We start from the raw sequence: 23896 nt of genomic DNA, 5'->3' as shown, positions 1-23896 counted from the left end.
AAATGAATGAATGAATGAATGAATGATTAAAAATTGAAAAAAATAAATAAATGACGTACAAGAATTAGTAAACAAACAGGTTAAAACAACACAAATACAAAGAAAAACATGGACATTCATGAATAAATACACACACACATAGATAAAGGAATAAATGAATAAACAAATATCACTAAAAACAGAACGACTTTAAATCTTGCTAAGCCTCACTAAAAGAAGACCAAGTGAAGCGTAACGAGGGCATGGCTGGCTTATGTTAACACGGAACCATAAATTGTGTCTTTCTCTCGTTGCCATCGCCTTGGAGGTCACTTGTGTCCCAGATACAGATGGATGGAGAGTATCATGGGTGCGATCATCAATGTCTAGAGTATTGCAGTAGGTAAATTGATGCGTTGTAGCTTTTATTGCTTCTAGTGTTTACTGTTTAACCCTTTCAGTACAGCGATATTAGCTAGTTTTTATTCTGGATATTATTATAAAACAGTAATAACTTTAAGATGATTTTGTTGAAATGAAAGGGTAAAAAGTAATCTCTTTCTACTCATCAACTAGCGTTCTATCTCCGTTTGCTCTTTAACTAACAAAAGGTGATTTTATGAAGCTTGGAAAGTATCGCTGGTACTGAAAGGGTTAATATAAATGCTTGAGAATAGACAAGAATAAAAACAAACTTGGATTATGAATACTATGGTCAAGTTTTAAGGGTTGTTTTAATTTATCTCTTTTTTTTTTCTTTCTTTCTTTATTTTATATTCTTTTTACTCATTGTTCCTGCTGCTGAAATGCTGAGCTGTATTTTAATTGTACCTTGTGTTCACTGTTTGGTATAAATACTTCAGAATAAATAAAAAAATAAACTTAACTTGGGAGTATGAATATTATCATCAATGTTCAGTTTCATGGACTGAATTTTCATGTATTTTTTTTTATATTCGTTATTGCCGTGGTTAAATTAATGCGCTGTAGTTTTTTTTTATCGTGTCTAATGTTAACCGTTTGATGTAAATACTTTAAAAAAATAATAAATAAAAAGAAACTGTTGACTTGGGAGTATGAATATTATGACTAAGTTTTATGAGCTGAATTTTAATGCGTTTTATTTTTTTTTACTCTCATTAGCATTATCGTCAAAGGCCACAGGGATGAACAGTCGGGTTCTCACATGTGTTTCTTTTCTGGTGGCGCAGAACCATAAACTATTAGTAAAAACATGAAAACACTTAAAAAACCCACAAGAGCCTCTTTTACAGTTGTTAGGATAATACGAGAAAACGTTTGAAATTCAGACTGTGTATATCAAGTAACATACAAACTAAATACATCTGCGTACACTTAAAACCCTCCCCAGTACTATATTTTCTTGTTACTTACAGCCTTTAATACTTACACTCAGTTTTATGGACCAGATCTTAATGCATCTATTTATTTTCATTAGTATTAATTTTCAAGGCCCACATGGATAGGTTAGGTTAGGTTAGGTTAGGTCTCAAGTGTTTCTCTTAATGATGGCGCAGAATTCTTTTAGACTATTAATAAAAACAAGAACACACTTATAGTTGTTAGGAATAAAGACGAGGAAGCTTTTGAAAACTCTGCTGTGTGCATCAAGTAACAAAGAAACTCTAAATATCTGCGTATACTTAAAAATATCTCTGGTACTTTATCTTCTTGTCACTTATTGCCTCTGATACTTAAACCAAACACTTACACTAATTCTCACCTCATACGTCACAGCGCTGCCATCATCCTGTCCTCGTTGCTCTCCGTCTTTTCTCCTTTCTGCCCAGAACACCAAAGTTTATGCAAGGGAGGGAGGAAAGGAGGGAGGGAGGGAGGGAGGGAGGGAGGGAGGGAGGGGAGGGGAAGGAAGGCAGTGAGGAGCAGACCAGAAAACTGTCGAGGGTTACGTAACACTCAAGTTTTTTTCTTTTTCTCAACATTCACTAGTTCCTTTATGATTTTAGAACATGTCTGTGGTGGAAAGAAGGTATGTTGTTGTTGTTGTTGGTGGTGGTGGTGGTAAATTGCGGTGGTGCTGGTAGTAGTAGTAGTAGTGGTGGTGGTGGTGGTGGTGGGGGTGGTAGTAGTGGTGAGGATGATGGCGGTGGTAAGATACAAAGAGGTTGAAAAAAAAAAAAAAATAGTGTGTAGAGTATTGTTCCAGCTATTTTTAACTATTTCACTTTTCTTTACCTAAGCGCTATATATATATATATATATATACGAGTATATATATATATATATATATATATATATATATATATATATATATATATATATATATATATATATATATATATATATATATATATATATATATAATATTTTTTTTTTTTTTTTTGACAACCGCGGCAACTAACAACAAAGATAACAGGCAAAACTAAAAGAAAATATGGCATTTCCAACAACTTTACACTTTTTAATTCCACCTACGTTCCCTCCACACAACACGAACACCAACAACATAAGTAGGACGGAAACAAAGACAAGAAGAGTGATATTTCAACAACTTTACACTTTTCAGTCCCACCTACGTTACCTATACACAACACGAACGCCAAGTAGGATTGAAACAAAGACAGGAAGAATGATATTTCAACAATTTCTCACTTCTCACTCACTTTTAAAACCTACACGCCGCTTCCTCGAAACAAGGGCACTTAGCACAATCTAGACAAATAAAACAATAATTACGAGATTTCTAGAGCATCACAGGTTTTGATGTTATTTACACCTTTACCTTTCCAGAAACTCGTAACCTGGGACACAAACAGAAGGAAAACCAAGAATATAAAGTGTGATATAAAAGATTCACACAATCCAAGCTTATTTACAACGTTACATTTATCCAACACGAGCACCAAGAACAGAAGCAGCGACTAAATAACAAAATATTTTCAGCAATTTTCACTTAATGCATTTAAACCTTGCCTTTAAACGACACGAGCACCAACACTAGAAGCAACAGAGAAAAAGGAGATGAAAAAAAAGAACATGACGTTTCCAACACTTTCACAACTTTTAACATATTTACTACCTTACCTCTAAACAACACGAGCACCAACAACTCAGGTGGCGGGGAAAACAAGACAATAGTTTTTTGCCTCCATTCACCTTCGTCTCCCGCGTGCAGATATGAATGATTTACTCATAATTCACAAAACGCAAAACTTCCCTAGCAAATCTGCCGCGTGAATGGCATGCAGGCCAGCCGCTGTTTACGTCTCGCTTAAGGCTTCTTGGCTCCAAAGTAAAAATAAAAAAAAGAAGGCCTCATGTCTGGCTTCCTCGAATTTTATGTCTTTCATCATCACCTCCACCCTTTTTCCTTTCTTAGGAGCGTATCACAACCATAAGATTTCCGCCATAAAACGCACCCTTTATGTTTTACCAGCACTTGTTTCTCTCTTCCCCTCTCTCTCTCTCTCTCTGACTCATACATGCTCCATCTCCCTCCTTCCTCTGTCCTCACTCACTCGTTCATTCACCTCCACTTGCTCCTTCCTTACTTTTAGTCCCTTGCACATCTTCTCATAACCTTTCCTCTCAACTTTCAGGATATGCAGGCGCGGGTGTGTTTTTGGGTGTGGGGCCGTGAGGTTAGCCATGAATGTATTACAGCTATGTGTATATTATGGGTGTTGGTGTGTGTTGTGGGGTGTACAATAGGGTGTGAAGTGAAGTTATTGATGTACCGTATGTTTTGGGAGAGTCGTAAATATTGGAGCGGATGTCAATGCATGTTTGGACTTTTGGGTACGAAAGGGTCGTGGTTGACGGGGAAGCTTCTCTGTGTTGTGTGTGTGTTGTGTTGATTTTAAAGTGACGCAGGACTGGGAATATACAGCGCCAGAAATCACGGTAGCTATACAGAGAGAGAAAATCCGTGTTTTTTTTTTTTTATATCTTGTTTATTCATTTCCACTTCAATATTTCGTTTGGTTCGTTTTCAGCATGAAGTCGTACGCAGTGCAGTTGTATAGTTTTCACTCTTTATAAATCCTCCGTATTGTACTGAATTTCCTTTCCACACTGGTTTGTTCAGTGTTAACAATACACTCGCACCGCCTCTCTCGAATTTCCTTTTCCTTTCGTTCATTCTTTCAGTATCCCAGACTCCTTGAAATCATACACTGCAGCTTCAAATATCAAGCGAGTGCGGTAACAGACCTGCATATTCCTTCCGTCCCTCTTCGTTATCATTCCTCCCTCCCTCGTGTTCCGGTTTCTTTTCGTTTTTTTTTTTTTTTTTTTTCCAACCACATCCCCCTACTCCTTCTGCTGCTTCTCCTCTTCCTCCTCAAACTCTCTGTCCTGCCCTGTTGCATCCTCTCCCTATTTCTCATGTTACTGTTGCTTCTGCAGGTCTTCTTCCTCCTTCTCTCTCGTCTTCCTCCTTTTTTCCTTATGGTATTGTTGTTATTGCTGCTGCCACGGTACCTACTACTACTACTACTACTACCACCACTACTACTACTACTACCGCCAAAAATTCCCTCCTTTCTCTTTCTTTACACGCCGATCTATATACACCAGCTGCCTCTCCTTCACACATTCATATTCTCGTAAAAAAAAAATATGACTTGTAAAAAAAAAGATACTTAGATCATCATCCCCCGCGTACAAACTGACAGTGAATATTAGGTATGAGCATTCAAGAATCCCTATCTCACGCGTGGAGTACTAGAGTTACTCCCTCACTCCCTCCCTGCGGCGGCCTTCCCTCGGTAGTAAAAACCTCCTTTAATATCCTTCTGAAGGGGTGATTAAGGAGCTGCCGAGGGGAGGGGGTGCGACAGGGCGGGTTAGGGGAGGGTGTTGGCATGTGTCGAGCAAGGCGGTGACGACTGCTGGGAGAGTTGCGAGTTGGCAAGGAAGGTGTGATGGGGTGCGGCTTATGTAAGGCGAGGAGTGCCAGGAGAGAGAGAGAGAGAGAGAGAGAGAGAGAGAGAGAGAGAGAGAGAGAGAGAGAGAGAGAGAGAGAGAGAGAGAGAGAGAGAGAGAGAGAGAGAATGTATTAAGGTCTGATCGATGAAAAAGAGGAAAGAGGAGGGAGCTGCACGCGTGAATGGTAACAGAGTAACAGAGGAGTGCTTAATGGGGTGATGTGGAGGTCGAGACTCGTGGCAGGTGGAGAGGGTAGGTGGAGAGGGTACGGACCACGGAGTGAAGGGGTGCGTGGTGTGTGCCGGGTGTGCCAGAGGTGGGGGGGAAAGGGTACCATGTGGCAAGTAGGGACACCAAATTAAGGGAGACGGCGGCAGCACAATGATGTCCTCACTAACCCACTTCCTGAAGACTGTTGTGTCTCGTCTTCACCAGAAACATTTGCTGCACTTACGTCTCTTTGACCTACAGGGAATAAATACCCGTTTTTTTTTCTTTTGTTTCTTTTGGCACCAGCAGGGCGGTTTCTAGGTCTTGTTTCCTATAGCAATATGCAGCGTAGGTCATAATTTAGTTACCCAGTGATAGAGACTGTTGAAATTTGCTTCACTAGACTTTTAGTAAATTGTTGTTATCTTTAGTTAGTGACCTTGTGTATGTGTGTGTGTGTGTGTGTGGGTGGGTAGTTACGTGCATGCGTTGTGTGTGTGTGTGTGTGTGTGTGTGTGTGTGTGTGTGGGTGGGTGGGTAGGTGGATGGGTACGTGCGTTCGCGTGTGTGCTCACTCTACAAGGCATCGTTAGCAAGTATCACGTCCTTGGCAGCAACTCGCTTCTCGTTTTTACACAACAATTTTTACCTCCATTCTCAACTACCGACTCTAAAATCCTTGACAACGGACCCAGTTTTAACGCTACTGTTCTGCGTTTAAATTTTACCCCCAGCGAAAATATTACGTGCAATAGTAAAGAGTTTGCAGCCAATTGTCCTTCTGATAAATGCTCTCTCTACTTTTACCTTCCATGTGAACTTTTACCACGTGTGCTGACATCAAGGCAATGGTCTCTTCATCCCTCTTTTGATTGGCTAAAACGAGTGGCTGATATCTTTCCCTCACGTCCTACGATTGGTTGACGGGAGGGCCTGAAAGGATTTAAAATGAGTCGCCAGTTTTTTTTATTTTTTTATTCACTACGATGGAAATGAAAATTAGTTATTGTGTGCTTCACGTATGCGAACAAAAACATGAACAACTACACACACACGCACACACGCACACATACGAACAATTACGCAGTCTATTGACAAAAACGGCAATTCCATCGTGATACAAATTGCAAAATCACAAGCGAAAACAATGTATAGCTATTTTTTTTCTTTTTTTTTGTACCCGAAGCGACACTAAAATATCTTTCTTGTAAAGAGTAACACACTGACACACACACACACACACACACACACACACACACAGCACCAGTGGCTCGTGTAAGGGCTTAACAAATTAGTACATACAAGACTTACAACACCTCGCCTGTCATTACGGAAGCCGCGACGGTAATTAATTCGGCCTCACCTTGCGCCGCGGTGGCCGTCAGGTAATCGTCTACAGGTAAACTGAACCTCCCCTTTACGCTCCCTTATAGAAAACCTCCACGAACAGACCGCGACGCTAAGAAGTCCTCGACACAGCACGCTTACCTGGGTACTAATCCACCGTCAGTAAGGTTCTCCAGACAGGTGCGGTCATTCCAGTCGCCAGGTTTCACTTCGGCTAGACAGGTTTTATTACGCATTACAAAAAGGCGGGGAATGCTTCTTCTCTGCCAGCGGACATGGTAACAGCAAACCTGGGACCATTTAAGGATAATTTCTAGTCATTCCTTACCATGTAGTATATAAAACGTGTATTTACTAACAGGTCTCCCTCCTCCCTCCTTCTTCCTACCTCCTTCCCCAGCTCGGTCATAAATTTCAGTTATGTCCCAAACAATTACTTTCCGAATGGGCTTAGCGGCTAAGAGCAATGGTGGTAATCTTTCAACTGGCTTAAGGCTTATGGCCAAGAAGCTTAAATAGCCTTGAAAAACTGGCGAAATATTGTTGGGAGAGAGAAAGTTAAAGAAAAAAAAAAACAGCCAAGCAAATTAAGCTAATCACTTGGAAAACAAACAAGATAATACGGCGTAAAATGGGCCTAATCGCCTCATTAGCTCTCAGGTGTGGAAGGTGAGATTCAGCTGAGACTTAGCGTTCACATCACCGGGAAATCCTTTGAGAGAAAGCATGAAAACGGAGAAAGTCTTACAACAGAGGAGGTGCTGGCGGCAGGCGCAGGCGAGGGGCCATGGAAAGATGAAAGAACACGGAAAAGACGCGAGTACGGAGGGAGAGGAACAGAAAGGAAACTATAAAGGAAGAGGGGTTGGGAGCTGTGTGTGTGTGTGTGTGTGTGTGTGTGTGTGTGTGTGTGTGTGTGTGTGTGTGTGTGTGTTTAAGGGCTGGAGAAGATAACAAGTGAATATGAGATAAATTATGACTTTATGCTAATTTCGATGTTAAAAATAGTGACAGGAGGAAAAAAGCTACTACTACTACTATTAAAAAGGCACTACTACTACTATTATTATTACTACAACTACTACTACTACTACTACTACCATTACTAAAACCACATTTACTTTACTCATCAGGCTCCACGTGTGTCGGTACCAGCGGGAGGAGCAGGTGACGGTTCGTGTGCCCTCTGTGGGAGCATACACGGCCACCGTCAGGGTGTACAGGCCAGGCTGCTACAAGGACACCAAGGCCTGCGTCAAGTATGAGAAGAGGTAAGAGGCTGAGAGAGAGAGAGAGAGAGAGAGAGAGAGAGAGAGAGAGAGAGAGAGAGAGAGAGAGAGAGAGAGAGAGAGAGAGAGAGAGAGAGAGAGAGAGAGAGAGAGAGAGAGAGAGAGAGAGAGAATGTGTAATGAAAGTTAACAGGCAAAGAGAGATACAGAAACGTTTTCAATCTCAGGCAAGCAAAGCATCATGATCGCTGGCTAATCCCTCCTAACACAAACAAACACACACACACACACGCACGCACACACACACACACACACACGAAACGCAACAACACATCTACTGCTGCAACTCAGAATTCAATTACCAAAAGCACAAAAACTGGAAATTCAGTCACATATGTCAGGCGAGTGGAATTCAGTGATCTCTCTCTCTCTCTCTCTCTCTCTCTCTCTCTCTCTCTCTCTCTCTCTCTGTATGTGAGTTTTTTTTAAGGTTAGTCTCTTTTTTCCATTTCCATCTACACCTGGATCTCTTATTACTCCTTCACATCCTCCTTCCTCCCTTCTACATCCTTTTCTTTCACCTCTTCCTATTGCTCCTTTACACCTTCCCTTCAACTACTACCTTTTATCCTGTTCGACCTTCTCCTCCTGCTTCTCCATCTCCTTCATTTCCTGTCCCTTCAGAACATCCATTTTTTCATTACCTTCCTTTTCATCCATCCTCTTAATGTGTTCTCGTTTCTCTGTTCCCTCGTATGGTTCATCTAGTATACTGATTCTTTGCTATGATTCACTACCCACCCCTCGACAGCCAATACAGAAAGAATGGCCACTTTTACCCTAGAAATGATTATGAAGGCTGCAGTTTTTATACGCCATAGAAGGCAGGAAAGTACTACCTTGGTAAGAACGACATGGAAGGGAAAGTAAATGAAATGCAGTGAGTGAAATGAAAAAAAGCGCTAATGTTTCATGTTCTTGTAATTGAATAATTCGCTTCATTTTTATGGGAATGAATTATTGTTATGGTTTGTAATATTCTGTTCTCTGTTCAGGATTTCTCCCTAAAGTTAATAGTTCGCTTAGTTTTCCATCACAAACAGGAACGATATTCAGGCTAAACTGATCCTAAATTTACGGGCCCGGCCATATGCCTCCTTTAGGCCGGGCAGGTGAATGGTGCATGAGATTATAGTGTTCCTGTCACTTTTTTTTTTCATTTTTTTTGTCCTTTATATCTAAGTTCATTTCAATCATTTCAATCACCTTATACGTTAATCATTTCAATCACCTTATACGTTAATCTTGTCCTAAGCTCATTTTCGAAAACATCAATAATAAAACAAAAATCTCGAAGTCTTAACTCTTGAAAAAATCGTGGATACAAACAAATGAACGTATTATTTACATACGCTCATCTGAGGCGTGACGTGTGTCGATGGTGATATGAATGAGTTTATGCAAATGACATCTTTATTTCCACAGTTTTTATGAAGGACTGATTCATACGTTTAAAAGTATTGTTTTCCTATTAATATTTTCCAAAATCATCTAAGAGCGAGGCTAATTGGCAAGGTGATTGAAATTATCACAAATAGAACAGAGAAGTGGCAAGAACATTGAGTGTACCAGTCACCTGCCCCGCCCCAACAACAACAAAAACAACAACAACAAAAGCAACAACAACAATAATGCTAATATAATAACGACAATGTCAATAACAGTTCCATTAATCTCGAGCAGGCAACAAAAAACAAACAAACAGAAAACAAAAATTAACAAGAGAACAAAATAACAGTACAAAGACAATAAAAGCTCTCAACTCGGAAATGAGAAATATTTGCTGGCACACAGACACTCGCTTTTACTTTACAATCACAGCGCATTTTTTCCCTTTTACCAGGCACGGATTTGGAAGTGTATAAAGCTGCTCTGTCCCATTACTCAGTGATATTTCCAGTCTACTTTCTCGCGAACATTATGTTATAAAACTCTATTAAAAGAAAAGAAAAGAAAAAATCGTACGGTCTTTTTTCGTGCCATGCAAAGGAGGGAACACTGGTTTGTGATGGAGATGAGAAAAGGAAGGAAACTGTCCATTTATTGCTGAGAAGAAAGACAAGGAAATCTCCTACGCTCTCCTCTCCAACACTGCTTCTCCGTCATCTCTCTTCTCTTCCCTCCCTTCCTTCTCCACACTCGGTATAGCATATTGATATTTATCCTTTGAGATTTTAGTCAAGAAATCCTTGTATAATATGAAGAAAACCTGAATCCTCTTCCTCTGAACATTTTCTGAATCTTATAAATGATTGAAGGAATGAGGTGAATTAAAGGTATGAATGCACTTGATATCATAATAAGCAGAGATAAATGATAAGTTTACAAAGGGGCGGGGCTATGGGAATGGAGGACCTGCACTCAATAGATATTCCATCGATATGCAAATAAAGCAATAGTGAACGAAAACACTGCACATATTTCTCTGAAGATTATGAATATTTTAGGGTTCTTAAATCTCGCATTTTGATGTTAAGTGTTTGTGTAATTTTTTTTTTTTCTCGAACTTGTTATTCTTCATCCATTTTCATCCGTGAATATCAAGTGGTAATTGAAGGCTAAAGAAATGGCGACTGATATCTAAATGAGGGAGAATATTAAACCAAAAACTCATACAAAAATTTTATCATGTTTACTTTTTTTCATTTCTAGTGTCTTAAAGGCATGAAGTAAAAACAAAAAAAATATATGACGGACAGGTGTCACTTAAAACACCCAGCTGCGCTACCAAGTGTGGGAATGAACCATCCAGGCCTCCTTAAATAAGCCTAAAGGACAACCATTTAAGCCTCTAGAAACACCTGCAGGCAATATCAACTGAAGGTTCAAACAAAGCTTATTAACACCTGTAACTGAGCCTTAGTCTTGGCTGAGAATCTTTGAGGTCCGGCGTTGGCCCTCCATGTGGTGCTCCATGACCCAACACCAAGACGACGCTGCCCTCGCGAGCATCACATTGTCAACGAAGTCTAGGATGGTCATCTTGTTATAAACACTCCCATATTAAAAATCAACTCCCCTCTTCACACACACACACACACACACACACACACACACACACACACAGAGAGAGAGAGAGAGAGAGAGAGAGAGAGAGAGAGAGAGAGAGAGAGAGAGAGAGAGAGAGAGAGAGAGAGAGAGAGAGAGAGAGAGAGAGAGAGAGAGAGAGAGAGAGAGAGAGAGAGAGAGAGAGAGAGAGAGAGAGAGAGAGAGAGAGAGAGAGAGAGAGAGAGAGAGAGAGAGAGAGAGAGAGAGAGAGAGAGAGAGAGAGAGAGAGAGAGAGAGAGAGAGAGAGAGAGAGAGAGAGAGAGAGAGAGAGAGAGAGAGAGAGAGAGAGAGAGAGAGAGAGAGAGAGAGAGAGAGAGAGAGAGAGAGAGAGAGAGAGAGAGAGAGAGAGAGAGAGAGAGAGAGAGAGAGAGAGAGAGAGAGAGAGAGAGAGAGAGAGAGAGAGAGAGAGAGAGAGAGAGAGAGAGAGAGAGAGAGAGAGAGAGAGAGAGAGAGAGAGAGAGAGAGAGAGAGAGAGTCGGGGGGATGGGGAGAGAGAGAGAAAGGGAGGGGAGGAGCGGCAAGCAGAACAAAGGACATCCCATAACAAGCTAAATAAACGCACACCAGGATATGCAAGTCGAGTTAATGACGCGACGCTGTTCCACACCCAGTCCCAAATCATTACATGTATCTATTTATTTTTTTCGTCCGCAAACGTCACCACACGATCGGTCTTTTCATGTGCTGCGGGAGGCGTGGCCCCTCATCCCGTCCGGCAGATCTGAGGGGCGTAGAGGAGACGGGTGCTAATAAGGGACCGCCAGGCCACACACACGCCTCGCCTCTCTGATGACTTGTGTCCACTGCCAGCATCTCTGTACCGCTGTCAAAGGCATCCCCTCTCTGTCCTCTCCCCAGTCAATCCTCCATCAGCAGGCGTGGTGCGGAATAAGGAATGTGTGAAGGAAAGGTGCACGTTTGTTTTTGAGGCACATTTTTCTGAAGATTATAAATATTTTTGGTTTCTTACTTCTCGCACTTTGATCCTAAGTGTTTATGTATTTATTTTTTACTCTCTCTCTCTCTCGAGCTTGTTATTCTCCACTCTCGTTCATGAATATTAAGTGGTAATTGAAACCTAAAGAAATGGTGTTTAAAATCAGAAAGAGCGAAAATATTCAGCCAAAAATTTATACGAAAATTTTATCATTTTTACTTTTCTCATTCCTCATGGCTTAAAAGCATGAATTAAAAAAAAACAAAAAAGGAAAAGAAAACACAATAAGCGTACAGGAAAGGGACATTTCTATGGGTGAGCAGGTCTGGTAATAGAGTTGTAAGTGGATGGGACACGTCGTTTTTTTATTCCTGTTACCCAAATGAAGTGGACACCCAAAACGGTTCTAAGCTACAGGTACAACACACATGAAGGGGACGGTGAGCGGGCGATGCTACACATGGGCTGCTTCCCTTTCCGAGCGGTTGTTTTGTCCCAGTATCATTATGCATGCCAGACTCTACTTAGCTTCAGTTTCTGTGTTATGTTCCCTAGGCAAATCGCAAAAACACAGTCCATCCTTAGGCCCAAGATTCTTGTGTCTGGTCGTTTGCCGAGACAAGCATCAGTGTCCTGAGCTTGTCCGACATCGACTGATCACTAATCTCAGGACGCCCGCCAAGCCTGGACGACGCGCGGCACTGGAAGGACAGACGCTCCCCTGGCCCACCACTTTCACTGTGTTCTCAGCGGTGCCCCGCGGCCCACCCCTGCCTTCGTAATTACTACACGGGACCTCGCAGAAGGGTATAATGTATTTTTATACATCCCGTCCCCTTAAAAGGCGTGCTCCCACCGCCGAGTATAAGAGCCATATGGTTACGTTACTTCTAAACCCATACTTACGGCGCGAGACTTACGTATATGTCCCGATGAAAATTACGGGTAATCTGTGAAAACTTAAGGAAACGGTGAGAAGTAGTAGGTAATTTGTGGCGCCCACGTTCACTTTTTTTTTTCCTGTATGCGAGCAAGCGTAGTGGAGCATAACAGGGAGACAAAGACCTCTTTTCGGGAAACGATGGATGCTGGGATACGAAAGAGTTCATGAAATTAATCAGGACGAGGAAGAAAAAAAAGCGTGATAAATTAAACAGTATATTGGAGGATATACACGGAGAAAAATGAGACAAAATGAGATAGAAGAGGAAATTAACCACAATAACTGCAGACGCTGGAGAGCATCATTATAAGAATATCGCTCCACTTAATACGAAGATAATGGCGCACATGAGAGACACAATACAAGGGACAACAATGAGAGGAGGGAAGAAGCAATCGTGTACAGGATATACAAAATGAAATGAGACCAGGGAGGGGCACTGGTATTATTGAAGCATGTATTGAGTTGAAGCTTAGACAGCATACCTTTATTTCTGTGGACTGTTTCTCCTGCCACCAACACGTGCAACAGGTGAAGAGAGTCCTCGCTGGCTTATGTAGAATCTAAGTATAGCATTCACTCAGCAACCCGCGTGACCCTCCGTCCATTCACTCAGGCGACATCGTGAAGGCAAATCGCTTGCTAATTATGGATTATTTATGGCACTTGAGAATATCAGTCAAGTGAACATACATCTCAAGTACGTTAATTAAATTTCCCTTTTACGGAGGTGTAAGGAACAACCGATTAGTACATGTAAGGCGATAACGCTTCTCTTCCCCCTCCACATCCGCTCTTAGCCCGCAGAGCCTTCCCTTGTCGCTTCCTCAGTGAGAACCGTACACCTCTTCCTAAGTGAGAACCGTACACATCTGCTCCTCACTTGCTATTTGTAATCTCCACACATCTGAAACATAAAGCCCCGTATGGATGGTTCCCTCAAAAGGACACCGAATCTTCCCTTAATATCTCCTTATTTTCTCTCCGCTGGTGTTCGTAATCTCCACAAATATGAATTACTTTATCAATCACCACACAACAGAATAACAAAAGCCATGTATGGATATTTCCTTTCAAAGAACCCGTCAGCATTCACATATTTACGGCGGTAAGTACGAGTGAAAGACGGGAAGTAGCAGGAGGAGGTGCAATAGTAGTAGAGCAACCTGATAACCTCAACACCTCGCCTCCTTTTTGTCTATAAAGGAAAGCCGGGCAAGGTGTTGAGGTGAGTGGGTAGTGTTCGCGGGTGATGACATCTGACCGCCTCTTCCCTCTCCCCGCAGGACGCTGTACCGAACGCTGTACCAAGAAAAGCAGGAAGAGCGAACTCAGACCCTGCTGGACTGTTGCCCCGGATGGTCGAGAACGGTGAGTGTTTTGTTGACTGTCCCTCTGGCTGAATCTTAATGTGAATGGGAGACACGATATCAACATGCGATCTCTTATCTTACCTTTTTTTTTTTTTGCTATATCTCTGAGAGCATCTAAAAACTAGTTTTCAGATTTGGTTAAAACATCATGATTTTATGCCATGACACAAAGCTATTTATCTTATCTGCCTGAAAACCTTTGCTTCGTATGGGCAAGCTGCATTAGATATCAAATTCATAAAGTTCTTTCAGCCACAAGTGAATGTTTCACATGTTTCAAATTGTTATTTCAGAACGAAGACGCCGTGGGAGAGAGAGAAAATCGTCAACAGGAACGCGAGGGAAATGGAGAGGACGAAGACTGCCGATTTAGGAGCACGAATACTCCCGAAAATGGAAGTATAGAGATAACCCACGAAGGGAAGGTGTTTCGGCTTGTCGACTCCGCCCAGGAAAGGCACAACTCTTCTGATCCCCGCCGTCAGCAGGAGGGCACGGCAGCAGAGGATCAACCGCCGACTTCTTACCCGCACGATCTTCGTAACAGCTCTGAGGAGTTTCACCGCGCTCTGCTGACAAAAAAGAAAGAACCGACGAAGAGTCTTGTGTCGCCTGCTTTATCCGACCACTTCCCAGCAACGAAGGAAGATAAAAGCGACTCCCCCTTGGATATTTCAAAACCCAGAAGATTCAGACACCAGAGGAACTCAAAGGCACACACCAGACGCCACCGTAGGCGACACTACCACGACGGAACGAAAGGCTCCATAGGCCGACGGAGCCATCACCACCGTCGCCGCCAGAGGCTCCGCTCCCTCACCAGCCGGGACGCGGACGTGCAGGCCGAGACAATCTACGAGAATGGTAATAACAACAATCGTTACCACTACAGCAGCGGCAACGACAATGAGACTAAGTACGACGCCTACAGCTACACCATCATCCTGACGGGCGGTAAGTGGCAGATTACATGGCGGATTACAGGGCGGGTGACGGACCACCCTGGCTGTTATGGCCTGCATACTTTTAGATATTTTGTAGATTGCATATTGTTTTATCATGAGTTAACATGCAATCAGGAACTGTAAGTTCACGCTGCTGCTTCATTCTTACTACTTGAGGTGAATTCAATCTTGTCTACAGAAAATGGAGGCGAGCGAGGAACCGGCAGGGAGGGACAGCGACCAAGCAAGGACCTGACGCAGGTGCTCCACCCTCAAGGCACAGAGAAGGAAGGCGTCGTCAGCACATCCTACGGTAAGTTTGAGGAAGGATGAATGAGTCAGGCGTGGCTACGTAAACCAACGTTCCTGTGAGCCTCGTGCCGGCACTTGACGCCTCAAGGCTATAGCGGTACAGCCCTATTGGGAATGCCAAAAAAAAAAAAAAAAAAAAAAAAAACTCATAAAGACACACGGCCGAATATGACAAAAAAGGAACACCAAAAAGAGTGGACATTCGAATCTCATATTTTATAGATCACCATTATTTTTCCAACGTCAGCTTCTTCACGACTTATCCAACTGTCAATTCATGAGTAAGTTGATCTTCCCGGCAGAGAGGATGTCGCGCTCTCTTTCTAAACGGATAGCTTCCTCAAACTCTCCCTTTGAAGGACATAACTCTTCATTCACGCCCTTGAAGACACGCCCGAACTGTCATCTTAGTAGCGGGTCAAGGCGGATCTGTCCTCTATCGGCGCGGAAATGAAGCTTCAGGATGCTATTAACTATAGAAGAAAGATTTGACATGTGAAACTGAATGGTCTTATATTAAATCTTACATGATGATGATGGTAATAATAATAACAATAACAGCAAAATAACAACAGGGAATAACAATAATAATAATTACAATAATAATGATAATAAAAAGAAAATAATAACAATAATAAATAACAGTAATACTAAAAATAATAATAGTAATAAACAGTAATAATAATAGTGATGTCATGCAAGTAAGTGATTGGCTAGCACGTGTCAAAGTCACTTACCAAACACCCACACACACACACACACACACAGTTCCCTCACACTGCCACCACACACTCGACACCGCGCCGCGCCGAGCCGCCACCACGTCTGCCCCAGGAAAATTGGCCACTCCAACCAAGTACTCTGGCCGAGATATCAACCCATAAAACGTAACACATCTAAAACACACATTAGCCCCAAGCAAATTGACGCAGCATAAAGTAAACACATCACGAGGAGGATCCTGCACGCCCACTCAGTCGGGAATGCAGCGTGACAATGTAAGCTATTGATCTATATGACTTGCTATAACACAAGGTCCAAGGTTTCGTGTCCCCGGTAATCCTTGTGGTCAGTCCAGCGTCGCCGTCACGATTCACGGAGATAAATTGCTCTTGACCGCAACGAGGCGAGGCGAGGCGAAAGTGAGAGGAGGCTTGACGGTTCGGTGTGCAAAGGTCATTGTAAAGAGACACTCATCCTCCCTTTTTAGACGCCGGTTATTGATAGAGATGCAGCCATAGAAAGGAACAGATATAGAAAGACAGAGAGAGTGTCGCAGGCATATACGTACATACGAACACAGGTCACTCACACACACACACACTCTCTCTCTCTCTCTCTCTCTCTCTCTCTCTCTCTCTCTCTCTCTCTCTCTCTCTACAACATGCAACATAAAGCAACAATCAACATGCAAATTTGCTTTTGGAAACACGTCATCAAAACACAAGAACAGTTTCCCGGGAGAGCCTGTAAATAGCACCAAACCGAAGTCTTAACTAACAGCAATGTAAACCAATGCACCTCATCAAAGGGGACTCAAGAGCAGAGACGTCTTGGAGAATGAATACTGGCAGGGTAAGTAGGCAGGAATCGTGTGGGCAGTGAAGGCCGAATGAGGTAAGACACAAGAAAAATAGTGGGGGAGATATGAGGGAGGGGGGAGGGAGGGATGGGTCTCTACACTCTGGACAAGGCGGCTATGCTATCAAGGAGACATCTGACAGGACGTCAACGTGTCTTTCCTTCGCTTGTGTGTGGTTGAATAAACTCGAGAAGGGAGGAGAAATGGGACTTGACCAACGAAATTAACTAATAGGGGAATGAAAAAAGAAGATTTATGGTGTATATTATATAGAGTTTTGTCTGTAGCTAAATTATAGGAGTAGTTACTATATCAGTATCCGATATGGGGATTACGTGCCTTACTGTGCGGATAATAGTCCCATCACTATAATATACTAAACAGAAATCGAAGTTCAGATCGGCAAGGTAAAATCTGATCTTATCGAATACTAATCGTATTTGTTTCTGAATTCTGGAGAGACGGTGGATGAAAACAGAACACAATGCTTATCATGACACTCAGGCCACCAGAGTTTGCTTCCCCTGGGTTTCCCTATGAGCCTCCATTTCTTGATTATAATTTCATGGAAGACAAACAGACGAGTACTCTGATCATCATAACTAATTCTATCCCTGTTTTGAACCGTGCCTGGGATATTTCAGCGTTACAGCGGCGGCATTAAGCAAACGAGCACATACCTATACTAGGAAAAATGTTACTTAGAATGTAATAGACACCCAGACCTCGAGCTCCTCCCTGGACGTGTTTCTCTCGACGCCAATTTGTTATTCTAAGCCGGAGGGAAGGCTTCAATAGACGAAACAAAGAGAAACTAGACTTATTTTTCATTACGTAGTATCCGTAAGCCTCCCCTGCTCTGTCCATTTTCTATGAGGTGGTCTGCTCCCCTCCCCGGGGCTCCACCATCTCAGGAAGACGGTTCTTACCTCACGCCCCTCCCACCCTCGCGGCGGAAGCTTGTAATAGTGACGGATAGGACGATAACTATCCAATTATTTATACTTTTCCTGTCGCACTTTATTTCTAGGGAGATTCATACCCCCTGACAACCCCGTGCGGTGCCTGCACTCCATGGAGTTTTTGAGGAAAAAATCAACGAGTAAAAATAGCCAAGGGATACAATAGGCGCTTCTTAGAGCAACTGTTGTGTGCTGATTCTTGCCAGGCTGAAGGCCACTCTAGTTGGCGATCACTAACTGTACCAAGAAAATACGACTATTTTTACTGTGTGCCAAATTCAAATGCAGTATTGTGATTCACTTTAAAACTGACGGACAGAAACATGAAATATGCACATCGCGCATATTTCATCTGCGTACATAAATGTTTACAGCTTATATGCACCAGCGATGTTTACACAACCAAACATCGCTAGCCCCCCCTCCCTTCCCGCCACCCTCCCCCCCCCCCCACACACACACACACGCACGGTTTACGCATGCATAAGCAAAATAAGCACACGAAATCCACGTACCAGCGCTGCGGAAGCCAATGAAACGTGACGAGCCGCTATTCTTGCAGGGAATAGCGTGGGAAAAGACACGTGGAAGGAGGAGAGATGCTGGCATGGCAGGGTTAAAAGAGTAGCGGAAGATGGTAAGGGTAAGGAAGAGAATGCTAGAAGGGGAAAATGGCAAGGGAATTGAGAGGAGCAAGAGGGATTTCTCAGAGCGGCATAAGTATTCGTATAGTGGTTTAGCTACAAAATCTTACACGGTCCTCGCCTCTCCTCTCTGCTGGCAGGTAAAATACAGTCCTGATATGTATTCCTGGTCTCTCCCTTGCTTCCGTGATTTACTGATACTTCATTAAGACTGGGTGGACACAAGACTCAGTGGAGGTCTAGGTGTTTGTCTTGAGTAACTCCTTGAAAACTTTACTAAAGACCGAATATTTTTCCGCTCTCCGTTTACGAGTTCATATTTTTGTCTCTGCATGCATGTTTGTTTAGAGAAAGAAATTTCCCTCTCTCTCTCTCTCTCTCTCTCTCTCTCTCTCTCTCTCTCTCTCTCTCTCTCTCTCTCTCTCTCTCTCTCTCTCTCTCTCTCTCTCTCTCTGTACCTCTCCCTCCTCGCTCTCAAAACAAGGGCAAGGCTACATAATTCAGCGGCCTCCAGCTGTTGGTGGCTCCTTCGCGGCCTTAAACTGTCACCGCGACTCATCCTTGTCATGATTCAGCGGCGTGCCTTGCAGACCTGCAGCAGCCACGCCACTGCTTGGTGGTATACGAGAAGCACATCCAAATCCCGGTGAGATGGGTGCTGAATGCATAAACGAGGTTGGAGAGCTTGGAATGCAGCGGATGCAACGTTAAAGAAGATGAATGAATCGTAAATACCTGGCGCTATGAAACTTAAAGTAGCGAGCGTTCCAACCACTCTCATTGAATTAAAACCATCTTCCCTAATGAATCGGAGTTTGTTGAAAGGGAAGAGACTTTTCCCGCACCCCAGTCAAGACGAGATGTCTCCAATTAACACCAAATGACCAGGAAGCAATCGGTCTGCGCCTGTTTCGTGTGGTTAAGAGCGAATGGTGATGGTGAAGGCACGAGATTGGGAGGAAGTGGTCGGGAAAAAGACGTGACAGAAAAAGAACAGAAGAAAAATAACCTGAGTAGCTGTAAGTAGTATATTCTGGCATGTTACAGAGCGTGAGGTTATCTATGTAGGACACGAGGTCAAAGAAATATTTTACACACACTGTTCTTGATCCCTAAGTTGATGGAATGTTACTAGCTCCCTTAAGTGACGTAACAATGGACATTAGCGCCGTTACAACCACCGCCAGGAATGTCATCCCATACGCAAGGCACGCCGCCACCACTGAGATCACCAGCAAGAACAGTGAGGGAAGTGGAGCGATGGTAGTAAATCTCACGAGTCTCAATGGAATCGTTCTCTGAGCTTCACATGCGTGCTCTTCACTAGCCTGAACTGACAGTATGTGGCCTCAAATCCAAAAATATCACGGCTATTGTTGTTGTTGTTGTTGTTGCTACTACTACTGCTACTACTCCTACTACTACTTTTATAGCTACTAAACCCGTGTAACAATCATTGGCACTTAATCCCTTTCAACCACCCAAACCACAGAAACGTTGATGTAGTACCCACATACCAGGGAAACACAACGAAACACAATACTCAAAACACATTAAGGCCGAAGAAACTTCCACCAGGCAAAAACATTCCATTAGCAGCGTCATAAATATACCCCATCCCTCTCCCTCACCTCCCAGCGCCCAACAAACCCTGGCAATATGTTATACCATTGTCTACTGCACAGGCTTAGCACGCCATGCCTTGTGGAGCTTCTTACCGCACCTCCCAAAGCAGCGCTGCACACTATCAAACTTCCAGTCCCGTAACAAGAAAAATAAATCAAGGAAAACAAGTGGTATTTAACAGCAGAATCAGTCAAGTATATTTCTCTCCAGACAGTCTTAAGCCGTTACCCTAGTCGTCCTTCCTTTATCCTCACCCTCCGCTTCCTCCTCGTCCCCGCGGCACCGCCCACACACGCGTATCACTTACCTCCTCTTATTCGCTCGGTGACGCCACTTCTCATCACACTTCAGGGCTGGCAAAAAGCACCGTCTAAGCTGCTCACTTTCCCTTCCTCCCTTCCTCCCTCCCTGCCTTAGCGTCTCATCTCCTCCTTCCGTTTCTTTTCCTCTCTTTCTTCTTACCGTTCCTTCCTCTTTCCCTTCCTCTCATCCTTCCTTGCGCGGCCGTAGACACACACCCTACCATGTATTCCTTGGCACCCAACCCTGCTATGAGGCGGGTGGCAGCGGCGGCCAGAGTCAGTGTGGATTTAACGACTCGCAAAGCTGTACTCGGGTGGTCGTGTTTGTCTCGTGTTGGGGTGGTCGTTGTAATAAATCGTCTGGCTGGGGTGCTGGTTACGGCACACTGGCACGCGTCCTTAAAATTGCCGAGTACGCAGGAATAACACACAGCCCAGGCCGCCTCACTCACGCTGCGGTGCCGGCGGCTGATAACGAGCGTGTGGGTGTTATGAATCACATCCCGGGGCCACGGCAGTGATGAGGCAAAAAACAGACAAGTACTAGACAGATGCCTGGGACAAAAACACAGGCAGGCGTTAAGGAGAGGAACAGGCAGGCGATGTGTGTGTGTGTGTGTGTGTGTGTGTGTGGTGGGTGGGGTAAGGGAGGAGCCCCAAGACAGACAGACTGGCGGGCAGGTTGGGTCGTATATCCCCATCACAAACCACGCGTCATATAAGGCAGAGGACCTGATGCGCCCAACCTCTCAAGGGTTAAGGCAGCGGTGGGAAGGAAGAATCGTCTCGTCTAGGCAGCGAGACACACACAAAAAAAAGCCGCAGCCGGGGACTCAGCTATACAACCTGCCATGCTCCTCAACGCAGCGGGAACTTAACCAAAATCCGTCAATTCCTCCACGTCGAGACTCAAGTAATGGCTCGTTTGTGGTTAGCGGAGGAGCGTGAGGACCTTGGCAAGAATGGAAGCGATGACCAAACTAAGCAGGATCGATACAACACGACTTCAAGATCTCGCAAGTCGATTTATTGTGAACGAGGCGGACCTGGAAAGAGTACGTGTGCAATATGAACGCTTGTGTATATAATTAGCGGCCTTGTATGTGCAGGTCCGGGCTTAAGAGGCAGACACCTTTGTTAGGCATCATGGCGGTCATACATTACCACGGGTACGGTTTTAATTTTCGGCTCAAGATGCGTCGGCTGATGAATTTTTATAAGACAGGGAAGGATAACTTACGCGCGAAGTGAAGTGGGAATGAATGGGTGGGAGTCAAACACGGACGAGTTCGGGGCATGGAAGAGAAAGTAACCGTGAAGGGGAGACTGCGCAAAAATTACGCAAAATTAGGTACGTGAAATCACTTCGCTTACAGTGAACAAAAATTTTGCTTTGCTTTTTTCTTTCGCACGTAGTCAAGGGGGGAGTGCAAAAATTAAGCAAAATTAGACAAGTAAAACCACTTTGCTTAAAGGCAACAGAAATTTTACTTGGCTTTTAGAACGCATGTAGCCGAGTGTTGTGTTTACCAGAACACACTTCCCCAGTTGGCGCTCGTTTCCTGCCTGGGGAAGGGAGAGCCAAAGCAAAAATTACCATCTATTACGACGCCCTCATAAATGCGGTAATGATCTCCCATTAAGGCACCTTTATCAGTGAGGTAATTACCACCTGTCCGCGTTTCCTCGATACAATAATCACCACCTCAAGTTATTTTCTCTATATTTAATACATTACTAATTAGAAACTCGCTGTTCACTTACATTCCCTCTCATCCCAGCACAAGGGAGGCGGGGCGGGGTGGGGCGGGGTGGGGCTGGGAGGAGCTGGAACACGCACGGAAAAACAAATGAAAATCGGCAGGAAAAGTGACGCTAATGATCAGACAATAATAGAGCTACACGGCCAGACGTCCACCATTTCTTCATTAATCAGAACTCGTTGTACTTTTACGCTCGCTGACAAAATCTCCTCATGATCTCGATATGGAAATGAAAATCGGCGGCGGAAAAACGACGCTAATGATCAAGTTAAAGTAAAGAGATCCACATGTAGACATCCATTTATATATTATTGAAATCTCCTTGTTACTGACGAAATATAACCATGACTCCAGTATTTCCTATGATATTCTTGTTGTTGTGACGCCAAAAATCAGTCTATCTTTCTTTCCTTCTTCCTTCATTTCTCTCCTTCATTCTTTCCTTCCTTTTCCTTTTTTTTGTTGTATTTTTGCTTTTCATTCCTTCTTTCCTTCTTTCTTTTTCTTCCTTCCTTCATTTCTTTCTTTGTATCCTTTCTATCTTCTTATCTATATATCTATCTATTTATCTACCTATCTATCCATCTATTCATGCGGCAATCTATATCTATTACCCTCAGCACTGCCTTTCATAATCACAAGACATATTTCAGAGCAAGATAATATTGTCCTCCACTCCAGGCAATGACAGCGAGGAGGAGAATGAAAAGCACAACTAAACATACATAAAAAGATCACTGACTTGATTCGCAGATCATGAGTGGTGTCCCGATTCATGAGATCAAGGTCTAGTCCCCTTTGGGGATCGAGGCCTTGGGGTCATGAGGTGGTGCTTGATTTATGAGCTCCTGGTTCGAGAAGGTCAGTGAATTTTACAGTGATTCTCCCAAGACGGAGGAATTCAACAGTGGTGGGTTTCTAATAATTGTATGACTCATTACCTATTTCTCTCTCCGTCAGTTAAGTCTGCTATTTTTTTTTTTTATTCTGTTTCACTAATTCTTGCTTTCGATCTCCTCCTCCACTTCTTCATTCTTTTTTTTCCTCCTCCTCCTCCTCCTCCTCCCCTTCTCTTCTTACACCTCCTCCTCCTTTTTCTCTTCCTCGTCATTGTAAAAATACCTTATTGACTTGAATCAATCTCTCTCTCTCTCTCTCTCTCTCTCTCTCTCTCTCTCTCTCTCTCTCTCTCTCTCTCTCTCTCTCTCTCTCTCTCTCTCTCTCTCTCTCTCTCTCTCTCTGAATATACTCAAGGGAGGCTCGAAAAGACTTCAAAGCGAGTGCATTTTCAACATTTGCAATTCATAGAGACATTCATTACCGGCAGTATGTAGCACGCAGTGGAGTAGGACTCAATGAATACCTGAACCGCTTTGAAAATATACGAAGTTGGGTGAAAAGGGGATGGTTGCTTCCGTAGAATTAGCAACAAACTATCTTCGAGGAGAGACTCGTTTATTCCTGCACATTATATATTTAGTTGATATTTATTTGGATAATAAATTGATTGTCTACTAAATTGACGCTAACATGCTTTATAAATACAATCACATGAAATATCCCGGTCCATGTTCGAGGATTTGCTTGTCATATAAATAACTCCAATGTGTTAGTTGGTAATTACAAATGTACTTTTTTGCCATATTTTTAGGTCGTATGAAAATATACGTATAAGCCCGCACCAGCACGCACGCATGTACACACACGCACACACATGCACACAC

General features: G+C 43.3%; 1 protein-coding gene and 1 long non-coding RNA gene across 9 annotated transcripts in view; one reads left to right on the top strand and one right to left on the bottom strand.

Annotated features, from left to right (window-relative positions):
* LOC135114080 (uncharacterized) overlaps positions 1-23896 on the bottom strand; it is a 94651-nt gene that overhangs the window by 13859 nt on the left and 56896 nt on the right. For 4 of the 6 annotated variants that reach the window (XR_010275205.1, XR_010275202.1, XR_010275200.1 and 1 more), the window contains one exon: positions 7569-7697. This is a non-coding gene — a long non-coding RNA (uncharacterized LOC135114080). The remainder of the gene's footprint in view (positions 1-7568; positions 7698-23896) is intronic. The other 2 variants (XR_010275201.1, XR_010275204.1) reach the window with 1 other exon arrangement.
* Positions 1-23896, top strand: part of LOC135114077 (multiple epidermal growth factor-like domains protein 6) — a 165474-nt gene that overhangs the window by 87006 nt on the left and 54572 nt on the right. For all 3 annotated transcript variants that reach the window (XM_064029757.1, XM_064029758.1, XM_064029756.1), the window contains exons 2-5: positions 7581-7718; positions 13951-14035; positions 14331-14991; positions 15181-15294. In XM_064029757.1, the coding sequence (XP_063885827.1) occupies positions 7581-7718; positions 13951-14035; positions 14331-14991; positions 15181-15294 (998 nt within the window). The remainder of the gene's footprint in view (positions 1-7580; positions 7719-13950; positions 14036-14330; positions 14992-15180; positions 15295-23896) is intronic.

Source organism: Scylla paramamosain, chromosome 27 (genome assembly GCF_035594125.1).
Source record: "Scylla paramamosain isolate STU-SP2022 chromosome 27, ASM3559412v1, whole genome shotgun sequence".
Classification (NCBI taxonomy): Eukaryota; Metazoa; Arthropoda; class Malacostraca; order Decapoda; family Portunidae; genus Scylla; species Scylla paramamosain.
Note: the sequence above shows the minus strand (reverse complement) of the source record. Positions and strands in the feature narration are given on the sequence as shown.